Here is a 22319-nt window from a genome sequence, read left to right as displayed (position 1 = left end):
AGGCTTAGAAACCAACACAGCGCACCAAGCTCGACGGTCACCCGGTGCTTCGTCGCCCAGACATGTCTGGCGTCCGCCCCAGGAACTAAGAAAAACGCGGGGCGGCTGGCAGTGCGTCACCCTGTCGGCCTCCGAAGGCGCGCTGTGCGCCTGCCCCGCCCCCGCTTCAGCAGCCTCCAATGACTGCCTTTCGGGGGCGGGCTTTGCGCGGAGCAGGAACACGATTGGTCCTCAGGATCCCTTCCGCCCAGCCGGTGGGCGGGGAAGCGTCGTGACGCCTTAACACGGGGCGCAGGGGCGGAGAGCGCGCGCTTACAGACGCGGCGGCATTAAACGGTAGCCGGCGCTGCGAACCAGTCGTCGTCTTTCGGGGGGGTCTTGGGTACACGCCGCTGTATTCGTCCGCTCGTCCTGAGCCTCGCGAAGAAGTTTCAGCCAGAACTTTCTCCTTTACTCGCCTGCAGCCGCGACACTGCGACCCCGCCACCATGTTTGAGGCACGCCTGGTCCAGGGCTCCATCCTGAAGAAGGTGCTGGAGGCACTCAAGGATCTCATCAACGAGGCCTGCTGGGACATCAGCTCGGGCGGCGTGAACCTGCAGAGCATGGACTCGTCCCACGTCTCCCTGGTGCAGCTCACCCTGCGCTCCGAGGGCTTCGACACGTACCGCTGCGACCGCAACCTGGCCATGGGCGTGAACCTCACCAGGTAAGCCCGGGGCTCTGGCCCACCGCCATCCCCGGCTCTTGGCGGGAGCGCCTTCGAGGCGGGCCCTCATTGGCTGGGGTGGGCCACCGGCGCCTTCTCATTGGCCTGCCACGGCGGGAGGCGGGACCCTGGGGAGCGCGCGGTTCCGAAAAGCCCGCGCTGGCCGCCGCGCGAACCGGCTCTTTTCCGCGCCAACGTCACAAAAGCGAGTGGTGGCGGGAAAACGCCTATCGCGGAGCGCTCTGCACCCCGGAATGGGGAAACCTGTGGTCGTGTTGACTCGCACTGCGTTGTTACGTGCTCTCGTGGCAACGTGTGGCTCTGTGTCACCCTTCTTGGGCCACATGATGTTTCTGGGTCTTTATTACACGGTCGCACTGAGCATCCTAAACTGGATTTGTCCTGGGGACATTTCCCCGGGGCATTGGCTTTCAGCTTCCTGACTGCCCCCTGTCTGGTCCGTGTATACGGTTAAGTTTTAAAAGGCTCGAGAGAAATAACTCCTAGTGCGTGGGGCGTGTTTCAGGTTTGTTAGCTCACTTAATAACGGTCGTCGTGGCCCACTAATTTACTAAACCAGTGCTGTTTATGTGTTACACCCAGAGCTGAAATTGCTGGTGTGTTCCGGTGTTAAGTATTAGTAGGACCGGGTTGCCTTCCTGAATGGTGCTGGACCCCTGAACCCAGCCTCCAGCCAGTTTCCCCTCACCTGTCTATCACACAGCCTGAGGGGTGGGCATGGTAGCTCCTGATTGCGCTCGGAATCTAGATTTAGAGCAGATGGTGTTGATTGCAAACCGTATCTTGTGTGTTGTAGCATGTCCAAAATACTAAAATGTGCCGGCAACGAAGACATCATTACACTGAGGGCTGAAGATAATGCGGACACCTTGGCGCTAGTATTTGAAGCACCAAGTAAGTCATAACCTTGTACTGAGTTATGCTATAGGGAACTAAAATCTCTTGATTCTCAGCTGTGAGAATTTTAAATTTTTTGTGATGGTCGTAAAAATTTACATCATGATTATAAAACATTTTTCTTAACATTTGCTTTCTTTTCGTAGATCAAGAGAAAGTTTCAGACTATGAAATGAAATTAATGGACTTAGATGTTGAACAGCTTGGAATTCCAGTGAGTATCAGCTTCTGATTGCACATAGTCATCAGTTACTTAAGATGTGTTAATATAACCTAATGCCTACTGCCTATATATCTAGATTCTTTTTTTTTTTTCAAAGCAAGATTTGTATATTTGTATGACAGTTGTCATTTTACTAAACTGTAGCAGCTTAAAACTGACTGTGGGGTGAATTCATTTTTTGCTGTGGAGTGCTTACTTGCATTAGCCTCTGTGCGTCTTTTTTTTAATTAAGGGTGGGCTTATCACCATTAAATGAGAACAGCTGTTGGGAATGTTTAAAATGTAAAATGCATAATGTGTTTTCACTGTTTTTTAAAAGTCTGCCCCATCACTACTGTTCAAAACCCTAATATCCTCTTGATTTGGCTCTGGAGGATCATTAAGAGGTTCTTGTATGATTATTATGACATACTACTTTTAGTTGGAGTGTGAGTCATATACTAACCAGTTTTTAATTAAAGATTTGAGAAGCAAAGTGGCAAACAGATGAAAAGAGATCTTCCATCCACTAGTTCACTCCCTAAATGGCTGCAATACCTAGGCCTGGCCCAGGCCAAAACCAGGAACCTGGCATTCCCTCTAGGTCTCCCACAAGGGTAAGAGGCCCAAACACTTGGGTCATCGTTTGCTGCTTTCCCAGGTACATTATTAGCAGGAAGCTGCATCAGAAGCAGGGCAGCTTGTATTTGAACTGGCATTACAGTGTGGGCTGCCTGTGTCTGCAAATGAGTTTAACCTGCTGTACCACAATACTGGTCCCTAGTAATGTTTTAAAGCAGAAAAACCTGAGATCTGAGTTTAGACGTTTGCTTAAGAGTGAGGATGTCAGATTTCCAGCAGTTAACGTTTAAGTTTGTTTTATAGGAACAAGAGTACAGCTGTGTAGTAAAAATGCCTTCTGGTGAATTTGCACGTATATGCCGAGACCTCAGCCATATTGGAGATGCCGTTGTAATATCCTGTGCAAAAGATGGGGTGAAGTTTTCCGCCAGTGGAGAACTGGGAAATGGAAACATTAAGTTGTCACAAACGAGCAATGTTGATAAAGAAGAGGAAGCTGTAAGTAGTAAAGTTAGATTTAGCATTTCTCAAATATTTTTTGGAGAATTGTAATGTTGTCCAAATTAGGTTAATTATGAAAGGTAAAAATAAAAATGCATTCCAGGTTACTTATGAAAATTGAAAATATTGCTACTATTTGAAATCTGCAAGTGATCCCATTAAGGGATCTTCAGAATTTTATGGAAAATGTGTATTATGAAAAAACTACATGGATTTTAAAAACTGCACCAAAACTTATCTTTTAATTCCATTTCCTGCATACTTTGTAAACTGCCCATGTCTAAGTGCCATCCAGTGTAGAATCATCTGAAAAGGGAATGCACTGAACTGTGGCTTTGTGGGTTTAAAATAGGAATTCCCAAAAGATTTGGAAAATAGGCATCTGTCCCCTAGGTTTCTGGAGATGTTCACTCTGTTTATGCCAAATGTACACAGGACAGTTCAGTGGTTGGGGTAAAAGTCTAGCTAGTATGAGCTCTTATAAAGCTAATATATAATGGTTACATGTGTTGTAGCTGCTATTTTAACCCATTTTAAAGGTAGAGAAGTAGACAATCATGTTTTTAAGCATTTTTTAAATGTTTGAGCTAATATGGTCAACTAAAATTAAACTATTTGCTAGCCTGAGCATCAGTTAAAACTCTTTGTAAATCAACAATTAAAGATCTTCCTGGGATTATTTTAATTTTTGCCATATTCTAAGTGCGTAGCACAATGTCTGGCATTTTAAGGTTACAGTAAATGTTAGGTATTTTCCTGTCCCTTGCCTGCATAGTCCTTCCTTAGTTTAAATGAAGGTGTAAAACCTAAATATCTAAAACATCTGTCTTGAATTATATTCCAAACTTCTGCCAGTGTTTTCAAAATTAATTGTAAGACATTTCAGTAGAGTTCATACATTGAAATTGGCTGTTATACCCCTTAAATTTCTTTCAACCTCCTGGTTCCCTTTTCTGTTGAAGAAACTGGTCGCAGAACTTTCCAGTTCTGGATCTTGCAGATTGCTTCCATATGTGTTCAACCTAAACATTTTAGTGTTTGCTCTATACTGGTAACTACAGCTGTAGAGGCTTGATGCTATTCGGGGTTTGGTCTTACTTGTTTCGGGATAGGAGAACATGAGTACTTCATAAGTGGTGGTCCTAGTGGCAGCACAAGGTGTCTGGACATCATTTTGTGATGTTGACAGTCGCCAGTAGTCACTTTCCTAGGTAGGGTTTGCAGAGTTGAAAAACTGATTAAAAACTTTTTTAAAGAGAATCTTTCCCATATCCTATGAAATGGTCAACTAAAATACAGTTCATATAGGAAAGATGGCTAAATACTACATTCTTTTGATTTAACTTACCAGACTGTTTCATAGCGCCTTCCGAAGTGATCAATACAAATTAAAATGTATATTATAAACTAAGATTGCAACTTGTTTAATGATTCATCTTTCTCTAACAGGTTACCATAGAGATGAATGAGCCAGTGCAGCTAACTTTTGCACTGAGGTACCTAAACTTCTTTACAAAAGCCACTCCGCTTTCTCCTACAGTAACGCTCAGTATGTCTGCAGATGTACCTCTTGGTAAGATAACACATTTGAACCTTGATTTGTGGGTAACATGTAGTACTGCATGTAATTAACTCTTCCTGTCTTCTTTCAGTTGTTGAGTATAAAATTGCTGACATGGGACATTTAAAGTATTATTTGGCCCCCAAGATCGAGGATGAAGAAGGATCTTAGGCATTAAATCCAAGGAAGTAAAACGAAGCTCTAAGAACTACTTCGGAGATGCCAGTGTGTACTGAAGTCTTTCACCAAATTTGTACCTTTCTGAGTACATATGTAGATACTGTTTTCTGTAAATAACCTGTTTCCCTCCATTGTCTACAATTTGTTTAAAGAATAAAGTCCAAAGTTAAATCTGGTCTTGTTAACCTAGGAATACTCTGCCTTACTTAAATACTCGTGATTTTTATAACAACGTTCTTTAAATGCAATTTTAATAATTTTCAATTTAAATAAAGTTATCTGAATTTCAAATGCCACACAGCAGTGCCTTCATTTGAAACTACCATTTGCAAGTGTCCTAATATTTTAAAATTAGACCCTTTTTTAAAGATTGGAGTTAGATCTCCCATATGCTAGTTTACTCCCTAAAATGCTGAAGCCAGCAGCCTGAAAGTCCATCCTTGGCTTCCTCATAGGTGGCAGGGACCCAAATACTTGGCCCATCTTCTACTTTCCCCGGCACATTACCAGGGAGCCGGATCGGAAGTGGAGCAGCTGGGACTTGAACCCCCACTCTTGAGATGCTGGTGTCTCAGATGGTAGCTTAATCCACTGGTCCACAACACCTGCCCCTACTAAATTCTCAAACTACAGGTGTCCTGGAAGCTTTGGTCTGTGAGCCCCAGGTGTCCGCAAACTTCTGCTAAGAGTAGCCTTGTTAGGGACTTAAGGGCTGGAGATGGCTTCAGTTCATGGGTGTGGGACTCAACCCAGAGAAGTGAAAAGGCCTGTGGTTGTGGACAGCTGTCAAATTTGCCCAGTGCTGTGAGTTCACTGACATACCCCATACAGAGGGTGACTTTCTTGACAGTGGACAGTGAGAGGAAGGTCTTCCTTTGCCGTTGGTTCACCCTCCAATGGCTTCCAAGGCCAGTGCGCCGCACTGATCCGATAGCAGGAGCCAGGTGCTTATCCTGGTCTCCCATGGGGTGCAGGGCCCAAGTACTTGGGCCGTCCTCCACTGCACTCCCTGGCCACAGCAGAGCTGGCCTGGAAGAGGGGCAACCGGGACGGAATCCGGCGCCCCGACCGGGACTAGAACCCGGTGTGCCGGCGCCGCAAGGCAGAGGATTAGCCTAGTGAGCCGCGGCGCCGGGCCGTGACTTTCTCATTACAGTCCTTTCCACAGTCCACTTTGGTGGGTTAAATGGCTTACTTAGTCGTAGTGAGTCCCAGTTTACTTAGAACTCCACTCTAGTAAGTGTCCATTACCTGCTGTGTGCCTGTGGGTGGGCAGGCTTGGCTACAAAGGGACCCCTGGGTGATGAGAGTATTTTTATCTAGGCCGGTGACGGGGACAGAACTACATCGTCAGGAATGTTCCTTACTGTGTGTAAATCACACTTTAATCTTTCTAAAAAGCTACTCGGCTCATGCTGCTCAGCATCCCTATGGACCGACCTCCTGGGCAAGGCCCGTGATGGCCAGGAGAGGCTGACTTACAAGACGTGCGTCTGTAACCAGCAGTGGGGCGGACACCGCCCTGGTCGGCGCGTCCGGCTGGAAGGACAGGGCCCTGGGCAGTGGGTGGAGACTGTCCATCCAGAGGGCGCGACAGGCTGGACTTCCGGCTGCCGGGGACGCCATCGGGTCCAGGCGGGCCAGGGAAGGACCCGCGCACTGCGCTCGCCCTGCATCCGACTATGACCCAGGTGGGCCGGGGCCCTCCCGGTATCCACCCGTCTGTCCCTGCGTGCGTGGACGACTACTGGTTCTGGTTGCGCCGCCTCCCGAAACCCCATGGGAGGCGCCAAGCGAGCTCGGGAGCGCTCAGGAAGCGGCGTGAGACGTCGCTCCTGGTGACGCCACCTCCGGCGCGCCCACTTCCGGCGGGGCGCGGGCGCTCTGGCGGAGCGGGCGGGGAGGCCGTTAGGTGGGCAGTGCCATGCGGCCTGGGGCGCCTCGGCTGCCGACCGTGGGCGAGCTCCCGGCGCGCGGGCGGCCCGGCGCGGCGCTCCGGTAAGGCGTGCGTGCGGCGAGGTGGGAACAGAAGCGCCCTTCCGTCGGCGTGGCCAAGCCTGCGCTCCAGGCCGAAATCAAGCCCCGAGCCCCCGGCGTGGGGCGTGCTCCCCGCCCGGGCCTGCCTGGCCTCTTCCCAGAATCCGGTTTTGTTTGTTTTACGTCCAAATTCGCCTCCGTTCTTGTTTCTCTCCCTGGTAAGGTCTGGAGACGAGCAGGAAAGTAGCGGCTGTAGGAGCGCGTTGTGCGGGTCGCTTTAGTGATGCCTCGGTGATTGTGAGAGCGGCCGGGTGCGGAGGGCGGCGGGGCTGCGGCGGGGCCGGCGACGAGGCTGCCGAAACCCGGACAGAGAGTTTCACAGTGCTGTGCTGCTGTTTCCGAATCCGTGCTCCCCTCCCCCTGCGCTGTGCGAGCTGTTGAAGTACTTTGTTATGGGTGTACGAGTAGTTAAAGACACTCCAATCAGATATGCCCCCACACTCCAGTCGTTTGAACTCAGTCTTGTAAAACTGAGCGTAGACTATCATGTAACTAGGAAGAAAACACTAAAAACGGATGCAGTTAGATCTGACCCTCCCAGAAAAGCATATAGGTTAGTATTACTCTGATTTTCTCAATACTTGGTTTCTGGACCAGGATGTCATTGATAAAAAGAGACATGAACACGTAGCACGAATTTTTTTTTTCCCACAATGCTAGTTATTTTACATTGTCCATTTAAAGCAGCCTGCTAATTTTCAGAATTAAGTATGTGTAAAACAGTGCCTGGCACCTAACCAAGACTGAGTAAGTATTGCCGTTACTGTGATGATGGTGGTACTTCACACACCAGAGAAGGGGCAGTCTTTATTTATTTATTTTTTAATGTCACCTTTATTGAAATATTTAATTTTCTCTCTTTAAGGATATATTTTTACTTTCAGAATAAAAGTAGCTTTGAGGTCAAAATAGGTTTAATTACATTGTTCATATAAGTTTATCACTTTATGGAGGTAAAGAGTACACATTATAAATTTATAAAAATAAAATCAGTGTTTTAAAATCCCGTTTCTCAAACTGGTGACAAAATACCCATGATTTCATAACTACCTGCTTTGAATATCTTGAACAATAAAACAGATTTTTTTTTGGTAGCTACAAACATAATTTAAAAAATAAGTCGTTCAGTGTGCAAGGTGGGGGCAGAGAGTCAGTCATATCTGAAGGCACTGGAATAGTACTGATAGCCAGGAGCTTGTCCAGATTGGCAGCAAAGCTCCACACATCCGCCACTTTAAAAGGATGGTGCTGCGTCCAGGAGGAATCGGCAACGTGCTGCTGTGAGGGTTTATTTTATCCCCACCCTTTCCTGCCTCCCAGCCAATCACAGGAAAATCGATTCTCCTAAGCAGCTCAGGATGCGTCAGGCTGTAGCAGGGTGGTTGAAAGTGTGGACTTGGATGTGAGGTCCACCCAGATTCAAACACCTCTTCCACCTGCTGTCTATCTGACTTTAGAAAAATGAGGAGGCAGAGAACGCTGGCAGCAAGACAAGCGGTGGCCTGACTCTTGGTGAATTTCTCGCCCGAGTAGATATGTAATGAGAATGACTTAGGGGATCTGAGGGGTGTCAGACTGGAAGAGCAGTAAAACCTGAATTGCTGCTGTGGCAGAGTAGCCCAGGACGCACTGGCCACAGTGCCCCAGCATGCATTTCGCAGACAACAGCGCTTTTTGTTTGTTTGCAGACCATAGCCGTGTCAGTGTGTTATGATGCCATCTCGCACCAACCTGGCTGCTGGAATCCCCAGTAGTAAAGTGAAATACTCAAGGCTCTCCAGCACCGACGATGGCTACATTGACCTTCAGGTAAAAGCAGAAAGGGGGCTGACAGAGCTGGCTGCCTGTTTCTTTTGAGTTACCAGGAAGACCTTCCATGTGGAGGTTTTGCTAACTCCCAGGACTATAGAGGGAGCCGCAGAAGCAGCTCAGCTCTGAGATCTTGCAGCCACAGCTCACAGAAGGGCACTTTGAAACTGATTCTGTTATTATCCATTTCTAACAATTTATAGTTGTAATTCCAGAGCCCTATAGTTGCTAATTTTATTTAATTTATCAAAAAATAAGCAGCTTATGTTTTATTAAGTGGATTTTTTTTAAAAGATCGTGTCTATTTACACTTTAGTCAAAGTCAGTTCATCTTTTAAGGGAGAAACTAACTGCTAAAGCCAGCAGATTGTGGGGATCTTCCTTCTTTCCTGATGTCATGCGATCCAATTTATTAAAGGTATTCTTTGTGACAAACAGTAAGTACAACAATGCATATTTGTAAGTTTGTATCCTTCCATGAGCATTATTTATAAAATAAATAGCATCTCTTTTTGCCCACTTCTTCTTAGGACAGAATATTGTAGGTAGAACTAGGATTAAAAAGGAAGTCACAGGAACATATCCTTTTAAGTATAAATAAATTATTCTTTGTACTGTGTGGACCTGCACTTGAAGGAGAGGAAAAAATAGATCTGAATAGCTTCCAGCCAGTTAGATCAGATGGAACCATGAGCCAAACCTCAGGAAGTTTGTCTCTGAATCTTAACCTTGAATTAAGCTTGTTCATAAGGCAGAAATCTTTGTGTGCTAACTTAATTTTGAACTCCGGAAATCATGAATTTTCTTCTCCGTAGCACAGTGTTCATTCTTAAATGTCCATTTAATGGTACACCATCCATGTACCAGGCACTTAATAAATATATCTGGTGAACAAATGACCATAAAGTAGTTTTTGCTTTTGCATAAAAAAAATTTCTTGTGCTACAATAAATGGTCCGTGGAATGCGGTTAGAACTGGAAAGGATGACATTCCAGCGGGACTCCTTTGAGTGGCTGTTACAGCAACAACTAGAGGTTCGTCTCCTGCCTGTCCCTTTCTCTCCCAGAGCTGCCCTGAGTGGTAGGACATCCTGCACGACAACAGCAGCATCCAGTTTGGTTCTTAATTATCCTCTCTGCTTTCAAATGTTTAACCTTCATAATTCCATATTGTTCTCAGAGAGTTGTCTTTTTTGTTTTTGTTTCTCTTTCAGTTTAAGAAAAGCCCTCCTAAGATCCCATATAAGGCCATCGCTCTCGCCACCGTGCTGTTCCTGATCGGCGCCTTTCTGATTATCATTGGCTCTCTCCTGCTGTCAGGCTACATCAGCAAAGGGGTACGTGCTCAGTCCGGTGGGGCTGAGGTCTGAGGGCCATCAAGTAGCAGCCAGAGCGCTAGTGTTTCATATTTATATCTAGTACAGCCAAAGAAAAGATTATTTTTTTTTTTGACAGGTAGAGTTATAGACAGTGAGAAAAAGAGACAGAGAGAAAGGTCTTCCTTCTGTTGATTCACTCCCCAAACGGCCAGCGCTGTGCCGATCTGAAGCCAGGAGCCAGGTGCTTCTTCTTGGTCTCCCACACGGATGCATGGCCCAAGCACTTGGGCCATCCTCCACTGCCTTCCTGGGCCACAGCAGAGAGCTGGACTGGAAGAGGAGCAACCAGGACTAGAACCCGGCACCTATATTGGATGCCGGCGCTGCAGGCAGAGGATTAACCAAGTGAGCCATGGCGCCGGCCCCAAAAAGATTTTCTTATGTTTTGTTCTCTGGTTACAAAACATGTTTTTCTTCCTTCGAGCAACAAATTTCTCCCTTTGTTCCTATGAAGTGGGTGGTAGCAGGTAGGCAAACTTGGTCTTAAAACCCGCATCCTTTGATAACTTCCAGGCTTCCTAAATCAGCAATTTATCTCAGGCCCACCTCCATGCATCCTGCTCCTGATATGAGAGCCATTTCTCTAAGGAGCCATGCTGTCTTTCCATTGGAATTCAGATTTGCAGATCACAGTCTGGGCATTAATGGTGCTCATTGCTGTTAGATTGTTAGTGTTTCTAGGAGTTTTCACCGAGAGAAAATAGATGGCCTTTAGGAAACAAGGAAAAATACTTTCATATCAACATTTCAAATGCAACTTAAAGATTGGGGATTTTAAAATTTTTTTCAAGTATCTGTTTGTTTACTTGTTTATTTGAAAGGCAGGGCATCAGAGAGAGGACAGAGAGACCAAGCAAGCTTCCCTCCGCTGATTTTATTCCTCATTTTCACCACAGCTAGGGCTGGGCCAAGCTGAAGCCAGGAGTCAGGGCCTCTATCCAGGTCTCCTACGTGGGTGGCAGGGGCCCAAGCACCCTGGCCATCATCTGCCTTCCCGAGAAGGCAGGGAGCTGGATTGGAAGCAGAGCAGCCAGGACTTGAACTGGCACTCCAACATGGGATGCTGACGTTGCAGGCAGCAGCTTAACCTACTGTGCCATAATACTAGCCCCTAAAATGTTTATGATTTTACTGTTGAGAATTTTATTTATTTATTTATTTATTTAAAGAAACAGCACTTACCCCGTGGTTCACTCTCCCAGATGCCCATGTTGGCTGGAGCTGGGGCAGGGCCAGAGCCAGGAGCACAGAATTCAGTCCACATCTACATGTGTGGTTGAACTCAAATTATTTGCGGTACCCTGTCGCTCCCCCATTTCGCGGAGGAACGACACTAAACCCTGCGCTGTTCTTTTGTCTGCTCGGCCCTTCCCGGGTTTGCTGCTGGTCCTTCCCGGGTGGGCTGCCGATCCTTCCACCTCCGTGGAAGGGCGGCTCCCCCTGCCACTTTCCCCACTTCCGCGGGGGAGCGGCACACCGCCGGCTGGCTCTCTCGGGGGCTGCTCAGATGTTCCTGGTGCATGTTGTCTCCTCCTTTATAGTCCTCTTCCACCAATCCCAACTCTGCTACCCACACGCCGAGTACACTGCTCTCCTCCAATCAGGAGCAGGATCAGCTCCTGCAGGTTATTGGTCTAACTGGAGGCAGCTGCATAGAAGCTGTTTACTCCTCTCCCAGCGCCATATTGTGGGAGAGCAGATGCATAGAATAAGTCTTAATTCCAGTAACTTAGTCTAGTCCGAGTTGCTCCCCACAGTACCCTCTCCCCCCCCGCCCCAGCCTCAGATGGTTTGTGTTAGTAGGAAGCCAGAGTCAGGACCAGGGGGCAGGTTTTAAACTCTGGTACAGGACATGGGCCTCTTAACCACTGGGCCAAATTCCTGCCCCTGATTTTATATTTTTTGTTTTGTTTTATATATGTCAATGCTAATACTATCCATAGAATTACTTGCCTATTCCACATTACATATACAATAGCTTCCAAATAACAGCATAGGGGCCAGCACTGTGGCACAGTAGGTTAAACCAGTGTCTGTGGTGCAGGCATCCTATGTGGGCACTCATTCGAATCCTGGCTGCTCCACTTCCCATCCAGCTCCCTGTTAATATGCCTGGGAAAGCAGCAGAGGATGGCCTAAGTACTTGAGCCCCTGCATCCACCTAGGAGATCAAGAAAATTCTGGCTTTGGCCTGACCCAGCCCTGGCAGTTGCAGCCATTTGGAGAGAGAACCAGCAGATGGAAGATTGTCTCTCTCTGTCTCTACTTCTCTCTGTAACTCTGACTTTCAAATAAGTAATCTTTAAAAAAAGCCAAAAACAAACAAAAAAAAGCAGTAGTATTGCTGCATATAAGAAGGCTGAATGCACTATTAGTTTTCTCTGCAGTTCTTTTAATTCTTAGACTATATTAGGGATGTGCTAGTTAAAATCATGCCAAAGATATAAAGAAGCAGAAAATGTAAAATTCTCTGAACCAGCCTCAAGTATGTTGATTGTGACTCACAGACTTAATCTTTCGTTCACGTTGTCTTTGACCCAAAGGAGTCTGTTTAAATTCTCTTCCCTCTGTTGTAAGCTTGTATGTTTTGAGTCATTTTGTACCACCTGGAACCTCTTGCTTTCCATGTCTTACTTCATTTGGTTTTTACAATAACCATGTGAAGTAAATACTCCTTTTTCTGTTTGTGGATGAAGCAGTCAAAACTATAATGATTAGGTAATGTATTAATCTACATTGTTTAAATATCCTTACTAAAAGATTTTTTAAATTGGATTTAAATCTTTGGATAAGGAAGTCTTCCTAAACTTAAAAACAGTGGAGAGGAGCCAGCATCATGTCATAGCAGGTAACACTGCTGCCTATGAAGCCAGTGTCCCATATGGGAGCCAGTTCAAGTCCCGGCTGCCCCACTTCTGATTGACCTCCCTGCTAATGGCCTGGGAAAAGCAGCAGAGGTCCAAGTGTTTGGGTCCCTGCTACCCACGTGGGAGGCGCTGAAGCTCAGGGCTGTCTGGGGAATTAACCAGTTGGTGGAAGATGTCTCTCTCTCTCTGTCTCACCCTCTCTGTATAACACTGACTTTCAAAATAAATAAATAAATGTTTAAAAAAAAAAAAAAAACAGTTGGGGCCAGTGCTGTGGTGTAGCAGGTAAAAAAATCCCAGCATCCCATATGGATGCCGGTTTGAGTCCCAGCTGCCCCACTTCCGATCCAGCTCTCTGCTATGGCCTGGGAAAGCAGTAGAAGATGGTCTAAGCGCATGGGCCCCTGCACCTACATGGGAGACCTGGAAGAAGCTCCTGGCTCCTGGCTTCGGATCAGCTCAGCTCTGGCCATTGCAGCCATCTGGGGAGTGAACCAGCAGATGGAAGACCTCTCTCTCTCTCTCTCTCTTTCCTCTGCAGCTCTGCTTTTCAAATAAATCATCTTAAAAAAAATCAATGGAGAAAAATCAGAAAGAATAGGGAAAATAAATTGTATATATCTTTTCAACGCCTAGGAAACAAGGCAGACAGTTTTATAAAGGAAAATGCATTCTTTGAACGCATTTACTGTCAGTTGCTCATTATGCACAATCGTAGATACAGGGATGAATACAGTCTGCCCTCTTAGACACCATCCCACCCCCAGAATGGGAACCCTTCTGTTAGAGTCTGAACACAGCCCTCTTTCTTTGACCTGTAAATTGTGCTTTGGGAATCCACTCCAAGAAAATAATCTGAGGCCAGCGTTGTGGCATAGTGGGTTAAAGCCCCAGCCTGCAACACCGGCATCCCGTGTGGGTGCCAGTTCGAGTCCCGGCTGCTCCACTTCCAATTCAGCTCCCTGCTAATGGGCCTGAAAAGCAGTGGAGGATGGCCCAAGTCCTGGGACCCCTGCACCCACATGGGAGACCTGGAAAAAACTCCTGGTCCCTGGCTTCGGATCGGCTCAGCTCTGGCTATTGTGGCCATTTGGGGAGTGAACCAACGGATGGAAGACCTCTCCCACCCCCTAAAACTTTCAAATAAATAAATCTTAAAAAAAGAGAAAGTCTGAAAGGCCAAGAAAATCACAGAAGTTTATTGTGGTACATGTATTGAATTATCACTCTGTACCCCATAAGTATTTACAATTATAGGTCTATAAAATATTTATTGGGAAAAAAATGCATTGCAACATAATGTATTCCAGAAACTGCAGAACTAATATGCCCAGCAGCGTGGCTGGAAGTAGCTAACTAAAGTTGTGGTATATCCATTTCATTGGAATATTGCACACCATTACAGCTGAACCTGTGAAGAGCTTATAATGGTGCTGGCCATTGCTTGCTATGAAAGAGACAGGACATGAAGTGTGGTATGTTTACAACCATGAACTTTAAAAAAGGAGCAGGAGGAATAAACCAAAGTACATCTCAGGATGAGAATGCATAATTTTTCTTCCTTATAATTTTTAGCACTTAACCATTTTTCTTCCATTTATGATCAAGAGTAAAAGAGATATAAACCTTTTCTTCTGGTGTACTACCCAATGAAAATTTTCAGAAAATTATAAAATATTAATCCATGGAGTGTACCCAGGACATCCAGTACTGATGTATTTGCTTCTTTCTGCCACCAGGGGGCAGACCGGGCCATTCCCGTGCTGATCATTGGCATTCTGGTGTTCCTGCCAGGATTTTACCACCTGCGCATCGCCTACTATGCATCCAAAGGCTACCGTGGTTACTCCTACGATGACATTCCAGACTTTGATGACTAGCACCCACCTATCCCTGAAGAGGAGTTACAGTGGGACCGCACTCAGCTCTGAGCTGCTGAGCAGAAACTGGCTGAGGGAGAAGGGATTCTGCAGCTTGCAGATGTTTAACAGCCGATGGCCAGGTTTCATGAGTCTGTTCCAAAAATGCCAACTGAGTTTACAGTTAGCTAATTAGGACATGCTGTCTTTTTCATCTCCTGGCCCTGGCAGAAGCTCCTGACAAGTTTTTCCATGTGAATGCGGATCATGGAGGAAGAGCAGTGTTACCTGGAAACGCGGGAGGTTGTGCTTTAATGGAAAATGTTTGCCCCCACTCTTCAGAGTTGAGCTTTTCTTTTCAGTAGTCTTCATCCAATTTGTTCTTGTAGCAAATGGAAGAATTTAGTATGCCTAATTTCCTTTTACTATGTAATTTATTTTAAAATACCTGGATATCATATCCCTGGTACTTATCTCTATCTTCATGCTCTAGTGGAAGACCTTGGCAAAATCAAATACCAAGAAAGGTCTATCTGTCATATTTTTTTTCTTAATGACAGCAGCCAGAAAGTTTTTTAGACCACAGCAGGTTTTCAGAATGTAAACACTTAGTATCTGTTTACCAGCCTTTGACCAGCTACGATTTGGTTCCCCAGTAAGTCAGCTGACCTAATTTGGGGCCATTCTGTGCTTTATAGATCAGAATGTTTGTATATCATGCCTTTACAGAAAGAGCTTTTGGCTGCTTCCTCATGAAAACTAGGGATAAATGGTTACCCTTTAGAGTTGCTGACTCTGTTGCTGCCCTCTTATATGATGCCATTCTGCTAATGCTGGCCAAACTCAGCCAACATTAGCAGAGGCTGGGTTGCCTTGGGTTGATTCTGTTTCTTAGCTTGCAAAATGTGACTTCAAAACAAATTAAAATGTCCAAATCTCCATCCTAGACCTTTTGAATTAACTTTAAATATATTTCAGAAAACATTGTAAAGATTTTTTGCTACCTTTGATCCCAATACAAGAGCTACTCTGGTTTTTAGGTAACTGGCATGGTGGGGCAGGCTCCGCTTTCCAGTCTTGCTATGAGGTTATGCACCTGGGGAATGAGAATCCCAGATGAGATTCTGAAGGCTGTGGGTCAAGCAAGTATTTGGGGGAAGATGATTCAGCTTTATGATGACACTTAGATGTCTGCTCAACTCGCAGGTGAGCTGCTGGGGAGGCATCGCAACACACGGGCATCTGGAGGTCAGGAGGGTGTCTAAGCTGGAGATGGAAATCTGGGCACCACTGTTTGGACAGCATGTCAAGAGTTTGGGGCTGGGTGAGATCATCAGTGGGATGAGTGCATGAAGAAAAAATGAGGTCTCAAGAAATGGACCAGGGGCCGTGATGCAGCCTCCAAAGTTAGACACATTTGGTAAAGGGAGGATAGGCTGGGGAGTTGAGGACTCGTGACGTCTCTGGACCTGGACAGTGAAGACCGGAGGTAATGTGTAAAGCTTTGTCTTCTGTAGTGTTTGCAAAGCAAAACTCACCATGAGGTGTTGGCCAAACCAAATTACATGGTCATTTTGTTAAGACGTTTTTTATTTGAATGAGTTACACAGAGAGAGCGAGCTTTCATCTGTTGGTTCACTCCCCAGATGGCTGCAATGGCCAAGGCTGGGCTAGGTCAAAACCAAGAGTCTGGAATTCCATCTATGTCTCCTATGTGGGTGGCAGCGGCCCAACTGCTTGGGACCATGTTCCCACTGCTTTCCCAGGCACATTAGCAGGGAGCTGGATCAGAAGTAGAGCAGCCAGAACTTGAACCAGAGCTCAAATGGGATACTGGCATTATGGGCAAAGGCTTAACCCACTGTACCACAACACTGGTCCCCATTTTTATAAAGGCAGTGAGGCTGCTGGTGAAAAAGTAGAACAGGGCTGTGAGGCAGGCATTTGGCACCACAGTTAAGATGCCTGTGTCATATTAGAGCCCCTGGGTTCAAGTCCCAGCTGCACTTCCATTCCAGCTTACTGCTAACGTGCATCCTGGGAAGTAGCGATTACTCAAGTACTTGAGGCCTTGCCTCCCATGTGGGAGACCTGGAGTAAGTTGTAGGCTCCGGGCTTCAGCCTGGCCCAGCCGTTGTGGCTATCTGGGGAGTGAACCAGTGGATGCAACATTCTCATTCTCTCTCCCTCTCTGCCTACCCCCCCCCCCCAATAGTCTCTAACTCCTTTTAAAGAAATAAAGTACATCTTACCTTTTTTTTTTTTTTTTTTTTTTTAAGTGAAGTAGCCAGTACTTAAACCAGTCACTCTGATAACAGGATACAGGCGTGCCAGGTGGTAGCTTGACTTGCCGTACCACAATGCCTGCCCTGACCTGGTTTTTAATGTACAAAGTGCACTTTTCCATCCTGTGCAAGTAGTTGTAGGTCGAAGAGCAGAGACCCAGCTACTTCCTGCTTGGCATAGGAGTCACCTCATCACGTCCCTAGAGGAACAGCCCTTATTGTCTGCTGAACGTACAAGCTCATTATCTCATTGCATTTGGCATTGTTACAGAAACATTCATTAAGCCAAAATCAGATGCCTTGTAACCTCTAGGCATTAACTAACTATTCTTTGGTGCTTTATAGCAAAGACCTAACCCTCCCTAATAATAATGGGTCTAGAGCCCTTTGCCAAATGTTTCCCCAACCAATTTTATTATGTATTCTATTTCATTTTAATCCTTTGACAAATTCTAAGATAAGATTTTAAGGTAATAGGTGGGCCATTTGGTACCCCGTACTGGATGTGAAAGCTGTCAGCCTTGAAGGGCTGGACAAGTAAAGAAATGGGGGAAGGAAAAACAAAAAAGAGGGGCCAGCACTGTGGCACGGTGGGTTAATGCCCTGGCCTGAAGCGCGGGCATCCCATATGCAATGGTTTTAGTCCCGGCTGCTCCTCTTCCAATCCAGCTCTCTGCTATGGCCTTGGAAAGCAGTAGAAGATGGCCCAAGTCCTTGGGCCCCTGCACCCGTGTGGGAGACCCGGAAGAAGCTCCTGACTCCTGGCTTTAGATCGGCACAGTTCCGGCGGTTGTGGCCAGTTGGGGAGTGAACCAGCAAATGGGAGACTTATCTGTCTCTCTGCCTTTCCTCTGTAATTTTGACTTTCAAATAAATAAATAAATCTTTAAAAAAAAAAAAAAGATTTATGTATTTGAAAGGCAGAGTCACAGAGAGAGAGATTCCATCTGCCGGTTCATTCCCCAATGGCTGCAGCAGCCAGGGTTGTGCTAGGCCACAGCCATGAGCCTAGAGCTGCTTCCGGTTCTCCCAGGTGGGTAGCAGGTTCCCAAACACTTGGGCCATCTTCTGCTGCTGTCCCAGGCATGTTAGCAGGGAACTGAATCAGCACAGGCAGTGATTTAATCTACCACACCATCGTGTTGGCCCCAGAGAGAGATCTCTGCTGGTTCACTCCTCAAATGGCTGCAACAGCCAGGTCCCCCATGTGAGTGGCAGAGGCCCAAGTACTTAGGCCATCATTTGGGGAGTGAACCAGCAGATGCAAGATCTCTTTCCCTCTCACTGTTGCTCTGCCTTTCAAATAAACAAACACATCTTTTTTTTTTTTTTTTTTTGACAGGCAGAGTGGACAGTGAGAGAGAGAGACAGAGAGAGAAAGGTCTTCCTTTGCCGTTGGTTCACCCTCCAATGGCCGCCGCTGCAGCCGGCGCACCGCGCTGATCCGATGGCAGGAGCCAGGATCCAGGTGCTTTTCCTGGTCTCCCATGGGGTGCAGGGCCCAAGCACCTGGGCCATCCTCCACTGCACTCCCTGGCCATAGCAGAGAGCTGGCCTGGAAGAGGGGCAACCGGGACAGAATCCGGCGCCCCGACCGGGACTAGAACCCGGTGTGCCGGCGCCGCAAGGTGGAGGATTAGCCTATTGAGCCACGGCGCCGGCCAAACACATCTTTTTTTAGAAATGAGACACACAATCTTTACTTTTTTACTGTTCTTGAAAAATAAGTCTGGTTACTGAATGGCTGCAACCAGCAGGAACAAGGAAGTGAAAGCTTTAGCTGAGCAAGTTTCTTCAGTTCACCACAGTCTCCTGGGTGGTTTTTGTTTGTTTTTTTGTTCTTTAAGATTTATTTGTTTATTCCGAAGGCAGAGTGAGAGCTTTCATCTGCAGATTCACCCCCCAAATTGCTGCGACAGCTAGGGCTGGTCCATGCTGAAGCCAGGAACCTGGAACTCCATCCAGGTTTCCCGTGTACGTGGCAGGAGGCCCAAGTACTTTGGCCGTCGTCTGCTGCTTCCCAGACACATGAGCAAAGAGCTGGATCAGAAGCAGAGCAGCTGGAATTGGAATTGGCACATAGATGTGGGATGCTGGCATCGCAAGCAGAGGCTTAAACTTCCGGGTAATTGTGAGGATCAGATACATCAGGTGTGATTCACTTCACATAGCAGACACTCAGAGCTGCGGTCACCCCTGGCTTAAGGGAGCAGAGCCTGGAGTGAGGGAGAGAGTCCATCTGTTGCCCCTGGGGCCATCCTGGGAGCTTGTATTTCACAGCAGCACTATGCCAGAGCCAGGGGCAGGAGCTAGCCCAGGGAGAGCTCCCTTCCCTAAGAGAAGTGCATAAGGAGAGAGAAGGTCTCTGGCTAGGCCTAGGGAGCTGTGTGCACCAGGTCTCTGCAAACTGCAGAAAAAGGGGAGGACAGAGCCCTCCATGCAGCTGGAGAGCCCTGTTAGGAAACCCTGAAGGCAGGTGATAACAGCCTGGCTCAGACCTCCTCCCTGAGGCTTGTTCTAACCCCTCCTGAGCCGTGCGTCCCCCTCTGTGTGTTCCCCATGCCCCCTGCTATTTACATGCTTTGGTCTGTGGACCGGCACCCTGGGCATCCCTTAGGAACTTGGTAGAAATGCAGAATGTAGGCCTGCACACTAAATCAGAACCTGCATTGTAATGAGACCCCGTGTTCATTTCAGATCTGTGTCTGAGCAGCAGCATTTGGGGCACCCTGCCCTCAGTGCGTTTTTCCCCTTGGACCGGAGTGGGGGTGGGGGTGGGGGGGGGGACCCATGAGATAAAGTCCCTTCTCCTTGGCTCACTGTTCTCTGACTGAAAACCTAACTCCCCGGGTCTCCAGGAAGCTGCATGGAAAGGGCACAGGGACCAGGCAGAAGCCTTTGTGAAGATCCTTTTTGTCAGCAGTGAGAAATCAAAGGAGTCCTGGCCGGCGCCGCGGCTCACTAGGCTAATCCTCCACCTAGTCCCGATCAGGGCACCGGATTCTGTCCCGGTTGCCCCTCTTCCAGGCCAGCTCTCTGCTATGGCCAGGGAGTGCAGTGGAGGATGGCCCAAGTCCTTGGGCCCTGCACCCCATGGGAGACCAGGAGAAGCACCTGGCTCCTGCCTTCAGATCAGCGCGGTGCACCGGCCGTGGCGGCCATTGGAGGGTGAACCAATGGCAAAAGGAAGACCTTTCTCTCTGTCTCTCTCTCTCACTGTCCACTCTGCCTGTCAAAAAAAAAAAAGGAGTCCTAAGGAAGGCGAAGCTTCATGGCAGCAGTGGGACAAGCTTTGGCGCCCTGCAGGCCCAGGAGTGGGCTCACCGTGTCAGTTATGATGCAGGGAGAGGCAAGGTGGGTTCTGTCTGGGTTTCTGCGGGAGCAGCCCTTGTGGCCCAAGAGTTTATTCTGAACGCTGAAAGTGTTGGCTCTCCCTGTCCGTGGGCTCTGTCACCTGTTCTTGCTTTCTTCTTGCCAACTTGAGAGGGGCCAACTCGAACATGCTCCGTGCTGAGAGGTAAGACCACATGGAGCAATTCGCCAGGTCAAGATGTTAATCCTGGAGCCGATGCTGTGTCACAGCAGGTTAAGTGGCCGCGTAATGCCGGCATCCCATATCGGTGTTGCTTTGAGTCCCAGCTGCCCCACTTCCTATGCAGCTCTCTGCCTGGAAAAGCAGCAGCAGATGACCCAAATGCTTCAGGTCCTGCCACTGTGGGAGACCCAGATGGAGTCCCAGGCTTTACCCTGGCTCAGCCCCTTGTTGAAGTGCCTGGGTTTGAGTCCCAGCTCTGCTTCCAATTCCAACTTAGTGCTAATACACACCCTGAGAAGGCAGTGTGGGAAGGCAGTGTGGGATAGCTCAAATACTTGCATCCCTTCCACCCACATGGGAGACCTGGATTATGTTCCCGGCTCCCAGCTCTTCCCTGGCCCAGGCCTGGCTGCTGGCAAACATTTGGGAAGTGACCAGTGGATAGATCTCTCATTTTCCAAATATGAAAATAAGTTTTTAAAATGCTAACCCTTAGGGGGTTATTATGGCATAGTGGGTTAAGCCACCACGTGCAACACTGGCATCACATTCAGGCACTGGTTTGAGTCCTGGCAGCTCCACTTCCTATCAAGCTCCTTGCTAATGCTCCTGGGAAAACAATGGAGTATGATCCTAGTATTTAGGCCCCTGCACCCAGGTGGGAGACCTGGATAAAGCTCCTTTTTAGCCCAGCCCCAGTCATTGCAGCTATTTGGGGAGTGAACCAGTGGGTGAAAGATCCCTCTATCTCTGGTGGGCACTGCAAGATAGGAACCAACCAAAGCGAGCTGAGGCTGTCAGGCCACCTGTCCCTGTATCTGCGATCCAAACATTTAAGACTTAAGAGCTTACTGACAGGCGACTTAGGGAAAGCACCAAGTTTCCTATTATTGTGATGTCAGATTTACTCCTAAGAATTCTACTTTATTGTAGATATTGTAAGCCGGTGCTGCAGCTCACTAGGCTAATCCTCTGCCTTGTGGCGCCGGCATACCGGGTTCTAATCCCAGTCGGGGCACTGGATTCTGTCCCGGTTGCCCCTCTTCCAGGCCAGCTCTTTGCTGTGGCCAGGGAGTGCAGTGGAGGATGGCCCAAGTGCTTGGGCCCTGCACCCCATGGGAGACCAGGATAAGTACCTGGCTCCTGCCATCGGATCAGCGCGGTGTGCCAGCTGCAACGTGCTGGCCGCGGCGGCCATTGGAGGGTGAACCAACGGCAAAGGAAGACTTTTCTCTGTCTCTCTCTCTCACTGTCCACTCTGCCTGTTAAAAAAAAAAAAAAAAGATATTGTAGGTGGTGGGGTTGCCCTCTCAATGTCTTTGGGGGGGGGGGGCGTAGTTTGCTGTTTGTGAGTAGAAGCGTTACTGATTTTTGAGTGTTGATTTGTACCCTGCACCTTTCCTGAATGATTTGTTGAGTTCTCACACTTTTTTGATAGTCTTTAGGGCTCTCCATATATAAGATCATGCTATCTGCAGATAGAGTTTTACTTCTTCCTTTCTTATTCGGATGCTTTTTATTTCTTTTTCATGCCTAATCTCTCTGACTGGAATAGGAGTGACCAGAGTGCGCATCTTTGTCTTGTTCTAGATCTTAGAGGAAAAACTTTCAACTTTCTACCACTGAGTATGAGGTTTCCAGGGCTTGTCGTAAATGGCCTTCCGTGTGCTGTGGTACATTCCTTCTGTACTTAATTGGTTGAGAGTTTTTAACAAAAGGACGTTGGGTTTTGTCAAATGCTTTTTTTGTCCTACATCTGTTGAGATGACCATATGGTTTTGGTCCTTTGTTATGTTAATGTGGTATGGCACATTTTTTGATTAGCTTATACTGAACCAAGGACATCAGAAAATACCAAATAGTTCCCCCATTTAATGGGAAATGAAACCACAGAG

General features: G+C 47.3%; 2 protein-coding genes and 1 long non-coding RNA gene across 8 annotated transcripts; 2 read left to right on the top strand and 1 right to left on the bottom strand.

The window, feature by feature from the left end:
• The first annotated feature begins 302 nt into the window (after positions 1–302).
• On the top strand, positions 303–4949 carry PCNA (proliferating cell nuclear antigen). The gene is made up of 6 exons (XM_017341762.4): positions 303–709; positions 1527–1624; positions 1774–1841; positions 2715–2909; positions 4362–4485; positions 4565–4949. Exons 1-6 carry the CDS (start codon positions 489–491, stop codon positions 4642–4644), a joined length of 786 nt encoding a protein of 261 aa, XP_017197251.1. The 5' UTR covers positions 303–488; the 3' UTR covers positions 4645–4949.
• LOC149123400 (uncharacterized) lies at positions 2280–2690 on the bottom strand. Its single transcript, XR_016215895.1, has 2 exons — positions 2552–2690; positions 2280–2393 (listed from the first exon to the last, which is right to left on the bottom strand). It is a non-coding gene; the product is annotated as an uncharacterized LOC149123400 (long non-coding RNA).
• Positions 4950–6210: 1261 nt separating the features above from the next.
• Positions 6211–15595, top strand: TMEM230 (transmembrane protein 230). Of its 6 annotated transcripts, none has more exons than XM_070052059.2 (5): positions 6211–6344; positions 8379–8499; positions 8839–8917; positions 9714–9836; positions 14485–15595. In XM_070052059.2, the coding sequence occupies exons 2-5, from the start codon at positions 8480–8482 to the stop codon at positions 14623–14625; spliced, it is 363 nt and encodes a 120-aa protein (XP_069908160.1). In that variant the 5' UTR covers positions 6211–6344; positions 8379–8479; the 3' UTR covers positions 14626–15595. The 6 variants fall into 6 exon arrangements, with proteins under 6 accessions (XP_069908160.1, XP_008254501.1, XP_051702162.1 ...); XM_051846202.3 differs by lacking the exon at positions 6211–6344 and adding an exon at positions 6543–6651; XM_051846201.3 differs by lacking the exon at positions 6211–6344 and adding an exon at positions 6543–6848.
• The last annotated feature ends 6724 nt before the right edge of the window (positions 15596–22319 follow it).

The sequence above is a fragment of the Oryctolagus cuniculus genome, chromosome 11, assembly GCF_051225735.1.
Source record: "Oryctolagus cuniculus isolate XC-2025 breed Fujian yellow rabbit chromosome 11, ASM5122573v1, whole genome shotgun sequence".
Lineage (NCBI taxonomy): Eukaryota > Metazoa > Chordata > Mammalia > Lagomorpha > Leporidae > Oryctolagus > Oryctolagus cuniculus.
Note: the sequence above shows the minus strand (reverse complement) of the source record. Positions and strands in the feature narration are given on the sequence as shown.